The sequence below is a fragment of the Strongylocentrotus purpuratus genome, unplaced genomic scaffold, assembly GCF_000002235.5.
Source record: "Strongylocentrotus purpuratus isolate Spur 01 unplaced genomic scaffold, Spur_5.0 spur5_scaffold_13, whole genome shotgun sequence".
NCBI classification, from domain to species: Eukaryota; Metazoa; Echinodermata; class Echinoidea; order Camarodonta; family Strongylocentrotidae; genus Strongylocentrotus; species Strongylocentrotus purpuratus.
The window spans coordinates 7,029,795-7,040,238 of NW_022145598.1; the positions used below are offsets into that span (position 1 = coordinate 7,029,795).

The following is a 10,444-nucleotide window of genomic DNA, read 5'->3' on the forward strand; positions in this document are numbered from 1 at the left end:
AGAGTCCTTAAAACACCTCGTGGACACTGTCAAAATACACACATATGCATTTTTCCGATGCATGTTCTTTTTTCAAGTTCATTATAAAAATACATAGGTATTTTTATTACAAATATTGTTACTTTTCATTTATTTTTCCTATCAGCATGTTCCCCCCCCTTTTTTTAAAAGTTTAGTTTACCCCCACTTTAAAAACACAAAATTTATAGCACAATCCTTTTAAGAAAATTAATGTTTGTTTGGTATCATGGTATATACTGTCGTTTGTAAACAGTGGTAAGAGGTATCTTCAGAAGTTCAGAATATGTTTTGATTCAGAAGAAATACAAATGGATTTACATCAACTATAACAAATTGCGACAAATCGAAATCAAAAACCATTAGAAGAACTATATCTGTTCTTTTTTTATGACATAGAACATAGAACGTGAAGTTCAACATAAAATTTATTTAATCATTATTCTTTATTTCACTAATGTTTGCCTTACATAATGCACACGTGAAAGTGTTCTTTTTAAAGGGGGAAACAAACAATAAAATTAATCATAAGTACGTCCGTCACTTTGGATTTAATGCACCAAGAGAAATATCTTCATGTTTAAAAGATCCGTTGATATGTATAATACATGTGTACCATATGATAAATACGCACTGGTCAGGTATCTGACGCTTTTGGTCAAACTATTGAATATTCATGATAAATTTACTTTGAAGCGTCCAAAGAGAGAGAAGAGAACCAGAAAGGTAACCATGGTAACAGTAGTATCTATGTTCGCTAGATGTAGAATTTTTTTGAAAAAATGTCTTTTAAAAAGAGCGCTGGCTGAATAATGAAAACAAAAAGTTTATGGCTATCACGGTATTGGCTTGTCTTAAATTGATTTGAATGTTGATATAATTTTCATTGAATAATTTAATCTGGATGTTGTGATTAAATAATATAATTAATTCAAAGGTTGTTATGTTCAAGTTTTGTCAATGAATATAATTGTATTTCATGCTACTAAACTAAAAAATCCCCAGTAACCACTGCTTTTCTACCTGCAAATTATGCAAATTTCCCCTTGATTTTCAGTTTGAAATCCTTAGAATCAGTTTGATAACCCTATGGCCCTGAGCTTTATGCTTAACTCTGTTTCTAAAAAATGTATCGACATTTATTTTTGTCCACAGTTTGTTCTTCTTGCAAAACCCTACCGAAATGTAACTAACATTTCTAATCCTGCTAAAGAAAATTTGCTTTACTTAACCCTAATAAGGCCGGGCTATTTGAAGTCTTACTACGGCCGGGGGGGGGGGGGGCCATTATGGCCCCCCCCCCTAAGATCTCGGCCGTTTAAGGGCCGATCTCCGCGAAAATTTGCACGCATGTCAAGTGAAGTGTACAGAACAATATGATAATTTCAATTTTTTGAAAAAAATCACTCATTTGTATATTTATGGTAATTTATGCAAATAACGTCATAAAATCACATTTTTACCCATAAATCATATATTACTCATATTTAAGCATTCTTTTTCACTACATATATTCATTAGACCATTTGAAACAATAATACGACAAAAAAATTTGGAAGAGCCAGCTTATTCCTTATGTTATCTCTTGTTTTGATAATTTCTTATGTATTTCATTGTTTTTTTAACTTATTTATGTTATTGTTTTTTTTTTTTATTTCTTCCTACAATTCAACTATTTTGACTCCCAAAACAACCACCTAAACTTTAAACAAGACCCAATAACCAATGTTTGTTCTTTTTTTAGGAAAAATGACATTCCCATATGTTTTGTACACAAATCACAAAAATGAGCGATTTTCGGGCTGACATGCAAAGACAAAAGGTCACGTGACCTTGTAACTATAGGTCCGATTTTTTTTTTTTTTTTTTAAAGATGCGCAAGACTCTTAAGAAAAAAGTCAGCGAGCGGCGAGGCGCCATCCATATGCGTTCTCGAACAATCAGTAAAATCGTGGAGGGGGGGCATAATGGCCCCCCCCCCGGCCTTATTAGGGTTAACCAAACTTGACAAAGTTGCTATTTAAAGTATGTATCAAATATCTCCCATTTAAACAACAAATAGCTTTAATTACTGTATCAGTATCTGCACGTAAGTTGTTAATAAAGTCAGCGATCGCACCGTTTAAAAAAAATAACTTGCGTGTTTTTTATTTTATTTACTGTTTTTTTCATGACAAAGCTGCTTGCTAGAATTTGAACTGAGTTCTAAAATTAAAAAATGCACGAACCTAAAAAGGTACACACACACACACACACACACAAACCCGTTTGCTTATATATCACCAACTAAGGAAACCACCATTTGTTTGAAAAAAGAAAATCACCAAATCGCACATTTATAGCGTGAAGTCCATATATTATTTACCACTTTTTTTTTCTTTGGAATTGAATAGATTTCCATGTTCACTTAAAGATAAACTCCAGTACTGGTAAAAAAAAAAAAAAATTCTCACAGAATCAAACGAAACTTACACTGAATGTTCAAGATTACAAATAAATGACATGTGCCAAACAATTTTGGAAGAAAATGTATACTGGCTGAGTAATGAGCATAGAAAGACAAGGAAATCAAGGTAGTACTAGCCCCGACACCATGTGTGTTGTCCCATATATAGCTTTCTATGTGAGTGCTTGTTACTTTACCAAGACTCGGTCAAATTTACTATGATTATGATGACTCCAGAACCTTGCAGTGCACACCAATACTTTCATGCTACATGATCAACTGTTTCTGATCCTTTCCACACCTTTTCTTTCACAATGCAATCGCATTACCAGTACTAACGTTTATCTTTAAGAATAAAATTTGAGTTGCTACAGTGACATAGCCAATTATAACCCGTTTCATCCAAATTGACATTCATGTTGATCAAAATGAGTATTTTAGAAAGTACCATCTTTCTCTAATATGCTGGTAGGTAAACAAAATCACTCGTGCAATATTACAAAGAAGGCTTCAAAGCTGCTGTTCCCCCAAAAAGCTGAATTAGATCACATCTCTTTTCACCGTGATGACATAGTGCCTTTAATATAATTTATTCATGCAGCCCAGCTAAAGCCGGCATAATAACAATTGTTATTATTATTAATGTTCTTATAATTATGATAATAATTTGTATTATGATTACTATTTGTATTATGATTACTATTTGTATTGGTAATATTTTATTCATTATTATATTGTTGTTGTTGTTGTAAGTATCATCATCACCATCGTCATTATTGTTAATATTCAGATTTTAACTTGGAGATTATTACCCTGGCTTTAGCTGTGGTGCTATTGCGGCGCTCTAGCATTTTCAAAGAATTAATTCCTGCCAGGTACCCATTTACATCACCTGGGTTGAAGTACAAAACTGTAGGCAAATGTAGATGAATGAATGTCTTGCCAAAGGGCATTAGTGCCGCGGCGGGTCTCGAACCGTGATCGACAGTCCGGTGACTTAACCACTCGACCACGGCACCTCTATTATTATTAATATTATTATTTTCATTATTATTATTATTATTATTATCATTATTATTATTATTATTATTAATATCGTTATTATAATCATTATTGTTATTGTTATTAGTATTATTATTATCATAATTATTATGTTACCTCCTTATTATCTTACCTCCTTTCCTTCCTAGAATCTATCTGGTAAGGGGGACATGAATCCAGAGTCTAAGACCAAAGACGAGCCTAAGAAGACCAACTCTGAGTTCTCTCTGCCGGGTCAGATCGATGACCCCCTTGATGAGGCTCAGACCAGCACCATACGACAGGTGAATCTCGCACTTACATCTCCTCTTGATTTGGGTGGTGATGATGATGATGATGATTCGAACGATGAGGGGGCACGTGCAATCTTTGATTGACACGATAAGTGCCTAGTAGGTAGGCTCATCAATTAATTCGGCCAAATTGAATTAATTCCTTGTTTCTCGTCTCCTCCATCATTATTATCTTTATTTTTATTATTATTATCATAATCATAATCATTATTATCAATATCAATAGATAATGATCTGAGGATATCTACTCAATGACGTCACAAATAATTGTGATTCTTTTTTAGGAGGGGGGGGGTTTGGCTAAAAATTGATCTAGAAGCATTTTTATGTACAAAAACATTTGAAGACAAAATTCCGGACGAGAAACAAGGTATCACTTTAACATGGTCCAACATGTCCCTTTTCTTTCGTAAAGTATACACTTAAATGACTTAATGACATTGTAAATTGTCATAGTAGTGGAACTTTGACACGATACGTAGTCCCTACCTACATGATAACGAAACTTATAATCATGCATGGATGTTTTGAAAATAAATACTAAAATTTCGGTCTTACTGTCCATTCAATATCAGGCATGTTAAGCCTTTTCAAATAAACAAGAATGTACTTTACTTTTCTTTACTTTACTCTCGTCGAATTTCCGATTTGTCGTGATATGAGGTACAGGGTCCTATGTCATAATAGTTGTTATCAATAACAAATGATAATTTTCTATGGCAAATTTGCTCTCAGCCAATCAAATGCCCCGATTTCAGTAGCTTACAACAGCTTTTGTATCTTGTTATCTTGTACCCAGTAGTTGATACCTGACATTGCATTCCAGAACCTTTTGCTATATTTGAATATTTTATTCATTGACTACTACCATATAGAAATCGTTTGACCTATGACCTTTAATGCTCTGACACATGTCAAAGTTGATCCTTATTGTGTGCATCTCTCTTTTGCAGAAATGAGACCAGGATGGCGGCGTTTATGTCATTTTTGTTCAATCGGTGATTGTCTCCCTGTGTATCACAGATCAAACGAGAATTCTAGTAACGTGCAATATTTATATTACCCAATTCAAAAAAAGCCGAATGGTGCTTCAGTTTTAGAAGAGTTATCATAACTTTACTGCCAGTCTTTGTTGATGTATTTTCTTCACTCTAAATTTCCTACAAGGATCGGTAACAAAATTATTTAATGAAAAAAACACGAAATTACGTCCAAAAACATGATGAAAAGATATAAAATAAACCTAACATAATTTCAAGACAAAAATGTAAACACATGACTAGATTTTCCATGCGATCTGTTCTTTGTTATAAGTTCTTTATGTGTTTCAGTCTTATGCGTGCTAGAGAGTAGGTGAAATTTTTGTTTGAGTGATTTTTTTTCTTCTAAACGCACGTTGCTTGCAAATTACTGAAATCTGATGCATATATATGTAAAGCATGCCAAGCATGACCTTAATACGATTGTTAATGTTGGCATGCCACTATTCAAAATATATAGTCAGTACCCCCTTTTCACACCGTACTTATTTACTTGAATGGGGGTGCTAGGGGTTTCAGTCATTGTAGATCCACTTTGTCTGTCAATCTAGTTCAAACCATCACATGAATTTGAAGTTGGAATTGTAAGTTGTTACATATCTACCTCTCACTAGAAGACTGTAGAATATATAATATATATATATATATGCCATTGTGCGCACTTCACTGCTGTGCAATATATCCATATGTAAATGGTAACACGCTAAATGCATTGTTATAATCTTCATTACTCTTCCCAACGTAGTATAGTTAGAATTGAATTGAAGTTAATTTAATTTAATTTTGAAGTTATTAACAACAACACATCGCAATAATGGCGGTATGAACAATCATACCATACAAAGTATAATGATAATACATGAATACGTGATTGAAAAGTAATGGCTTTAATATATACTCTTTTTTTTTTGGACACAAAACTGGTTATCTAGTTACTTAAGTGATAGGCAAAACAATTTACCAGTAGGTTAACTAAAACACAGGAGAATAAACGGTTACCTTTTTATACTTAGTATCTGTTCCCTAACTGCCACACAGGGATTAACCAGACTATTTAGGGAATAGCGTATTCTCATCTTATGTCCAGTACCAGTTACATATTATCTTACACAAAGGAACCAACTAGTTACCTGTCTTACACCTAGGGGATTATCTATTTTCTTGTCTTACATTTAAGGGATTAAAACTGACATAGTGTATACGTAGGTAATCAAGTAGTAACTTATCTTACATCTAGGGAATTAACCAGTTCCCCTTTTCACCGTAGGAATTAATCAATTACCTGTCTTACTACCATTCGGGGATTACCCACGTACCTATCTTACACATGCAGTGGATTAACCAGCTACCTATCTTACATCAAGGAGACCAACTAGTTACATATCCTACACTCAGGGGATTAACCTGTTATCTGTATAACACTCAGGGGATAAACCAGTTACATATCTTACAGCCAGGAGATTAACCAGTTACATATCTTACTCTCAGTGGATCATACTTTTACTTGTCTTACACCCAGGGCATCAATCTTGTAACTGTCTTACACCAAGGGGATTATTGACCAGTTACCTGTAACATAACTTGGGTTTTAACCGTGTCTTATCTTACACCTTAAGGAAGAAACAGTTCTTATCTTCAACACTGTACCAGTAACCTGTCTTTACACCCAAGAGATTAACCAGTTAACCTATGACATTAACATGTTACACGCCTTACAAGTTCGGTATTACCCAGGTACCTGTCTTATACTTAGGGGGATTGACTAGTCTCTCATAACACACATGAGTTAGTTATCTTACACACACGAGTTACTTATCTTACACACAGTAGTTACTTATCTTACACACAGGATTTACTTATCTTACATACAGGAGTTACTTATCTTACACACAGGAATTACTTGTCTTATACGCAGGAGTTACATATACACACAGGAGTTACTTATCTTACACACAGGAGTTACTTATCTATACACACAAGAGTTACTTATGTTACACACATGAGTTACATATCTTACAGACAGGAGTTACTTATCTTACATACATGAGTTACTTATCTTACACACAGGAATTACTTATCTTACACACAGGAGTTACATATACACACAGGAGTTACTTATCTTACACACAGGGGTTACTTATCTATACACACAAGAGTTACTTATGTTACACACAGGAGTTACATATCTTACAGACAGGAGTTACTTATCTTACATACATGAGTTACTTATCTTACACACAGGAAATACTTATCTTACACACAGGAGTTACATATACACACAGGAGTTACTTATCTTACACACAGGAGTTACTTATCTATACACACAAGAGTTACTTATCTTACACACAGGAGTTACTGATCTATACACACAAGAGTTACTTCTGTTACACACAGGAGAATAACCGGTTAACTATGTAAACCTAAGGGATTTACCAGTGTCCTGTCTTATATTTAGGCGATTAACGGGTTACCAGTCATAAACCTAGGGGATTAAACAGTAACATATTTTACCCCCAAAAAAATTAACCAGCTGCCTATCTCGTTTTCAAACAGGAGATAAAGACTGAGCGAGAGATGGAACAAGGAGGCTGGAAGATCAACGAGAAGAAGCATGTCCAGCGAACCTTTGTTCGTGTCGAAGACACCCAGTAATCAAACACAGCATCTACACTTGAAGTGCTACACTACACTCAAAGTGTTGTATTCTTACACCCTGCACTTTACATAGATTTGCCTCTATTGAGAGTATAGTGAATGTTAACACCATGGATAAGCAGGTATATTTAATGCATATTTCAGTGTAAAGCAGGTTCAACACCATAAAGGGTAAACAATGTTGAATTTTAGCACTTTTTAGTGTACACATTAGGTTTTAACACCACATGAGTTAAATAATGTTGATTTTTTTCTTCTTAATTATGGTTAAGTGTGAAGTGAGTTTTGACTCCAGAAAAGGAAAACAGTGTTAATTTTAAGCACAATTCGATGTAAGGTAAATATTGTACAGCACAGAAATATTGATGTTATATTGATGTTATGCACCATTCATTCTCGAGTCACTTTAATTTTAAAAAGTATAAACTAAACAACCGAGTAGTTTTAACATCTTAGTTATGAATTAAAAAAAATATATAGTTGTCTTTGTGTAGGCTGAACATGGTTCAAGGTAAACACTGATAATAACAATAATAAAATTAACTCAATAAATAAGAAAATGTGATAACTCTTTATAATCATAGCTTATGGTAAAGGGCAACAAGTAAACAGTTAAAGTCTAACAAACCGTTCACTATTCAGAGTTAACTTGTTTATTAAATACGGTACATGAACTATGTCTTGAACACGGTTTAGCGTAATGTACAATTCAATCCAATGTAGTATTTTAATGTGTTCATTGTGAACTTGGCTGTTTATTTTAAAAAAATCTTTGAAAACTTTAAAGGAAGGTGTTCGTATTTGCAGGATAAAAATGTGGCCACTAGGACAGGTTTGACTGTATGTGATTGTAAATATGTTTCAAGAGCCCGTCTTACGGGATTCCTCTCACTTGCACTTTACTTAAGATTTCGATATAATACCGGAGGAGATGAATTTCGTAAATTTTAAATATATCTTTTAACACTAGATATGTGAAGAATATAATGAAATTTGTCGAATCCCGATTGTAAATATGTGTAACATAAAATCTTTATATGTATATTCAATTTCAAGGTCCATCCAGGGGCGTCGCTGGGGATGCCAGGGTTGCAACTTACAACCTCATTGCCACCAAAATGTTATGTGATTGAGTCTAAAACTGTGAGAGTCAAATTTAAAAGTAAATACATTCGTTTAAAAGGGGATTGCCGGAAATAAATTGCAATAACTCTTTTTGTTTTTGAAAATCTAAAGACCTATTTTGTTAATCGAATGATTCTCATTTGTTGGAAAAATATTTTGGTAATATGTGATCTTTCACTCACCCCCCCCCCCCCCCCCCCCCCCCCCCCCCCCCCTCCCAACACAACCGCTATGGTCTTGCAATGCCCCTGGATGTATGCTTTTTATGGGTTGTATTTCTTATGGCACGATACTATTATTGATTATTTACATTTTAGTTTACATCACATGATTCAAGTATCGTAAACGAACAATATCATATGTCAAGTAATAATTGCTATATCTTTTAGTAAAGTCGAACGATTATTTCGTTATGAATGTAAACCGCACTACCTTAAAGTTAAGAAATACTTACTTTCGCATAAAATTACCATAGCACGTAGATTGCTTAGTAAGTGACTGAATATTTTCCTTTATATTTAATCAATATATGAAATTAATTAGAAGAATATTAATCAATGTAAGTGACAGAATTGTTTCCATTATATTTAGTAAATATGTTAAATGAAGTAGTAGAATTGTTTTGGGGATATTAATATTCTATTGTCTTTCAGCAAGGTTTTTCATGTATCAAGCGCTTTCATGTACCAAGCGCTTTCTTGTTGTATTAATACAAAATTATTCTAGAATTAATTATGCTTATTGAGGATGATGATAACCATATTTGAATTTGGTAATGCGTGATTTATTGATTGATAACAACGTACCAGAAGTGAATTTATTCTCTGAAGTTTAAAGATTACATGTTTAGATCTTTTAATCCGTACATTTATTAACTGTCTCATGATTGCTTATTTTGATCAACCTGACAATTTATCTCTAATATACTTCAGCTGTACCGTTCGGGTGGAAAAATACGTCATACTCATTTAGGCATTATTTTCAAGAACAACTAAATTAATATGAATCATTCTTATGATGTAAATTTATCAGATTTTACTCCAATTATGTATATATATATATATATATACAAATGATCTTTTATTTGGATATGGGAAATCAAATTTTCTAGATATGTTGGTGTCGTTAAGTGTGATTATGTAAGCTTGCCTATAGTGCGCTTTCATTTTCTATTTTCTTTGTAATGATAAAAAAAATACTTTCCTGCTTAATTGACCATTAATCAACAGTTTAAACGAATTTGAGTTTACCAAAATAAATCAACTCGTGAATGCAATGTCTTTCACATGCCAGATTCTTTGATTTAAAATAAATATTATGAACGCATGAAAGTAAACACTGCAAGTTTTACATGAGACATCGGCCAGTAAGCATGATGGTAACATTTTTAGGCGGGATTTTCTGGAGAGTATACCCAGATACATTTTTTCTGACTCCTTAAAGTGACTAGGTAACATTGTTGAAGGTTAATTTAAAACTGCTTAATTTGTGTATGAAATGTTACTAATGATATACCTTCTACTGTACTAACCCCCTAACATGCAACAAATCAATTCTCAAACCACAAAGATATGTATGGTTTTCTTTGAAGACAGCACTGTGCAACACCTTTAACAGTACAATTCTCCCAACCATTTTTGAAATTTTCTCAACCGTTTCCCATAAAAAAATAAGGCACAAGACAGGCTTTTAAAAATCTTTCAACACTTAAATGTCTGGAATGGTATATAGAGCTTTGAATTGATTTACATTCACCTTAAATGTAATGCAATTGTAATAATATAGTTGAGAGAATTAAGGAATCGATCACATAAGTTTTCCCCAAT

The 10,444-nt window shown here is 33.3% G+C and overlaps 1 protein-coding gene across 1 annotated transcript in view; it reads left to right on the forward strand.

The window, feature by feature from the left end:
• Nucleotides 1–7,623, forward strand: part of LOC100888146 (adhesion G protein-coupled receptor L3) — a 54,043-nt gene extending 46,420 nt beyond the window's left edge. The window contains exons 26-27 of the mRNA XM_030982794.1: nucleotides 3,655–3,789; nucleotides 7,392–7,623. Coding sequence (XP_030838654.1) covers nucleotides 3,655–3,789; nucleotides 7,392–7,490 — 234 coding nt within the window. The 3' untranslated portion in view covers nucleotides 7,491–7,623. The remainder of the gene's footprint in view (nucleotides 1–3,654; nucleotides 3,790–7,391) is intronic.
• Nucleotides 7,624–10,444: the final 2,821 nt, after the last annotated feature.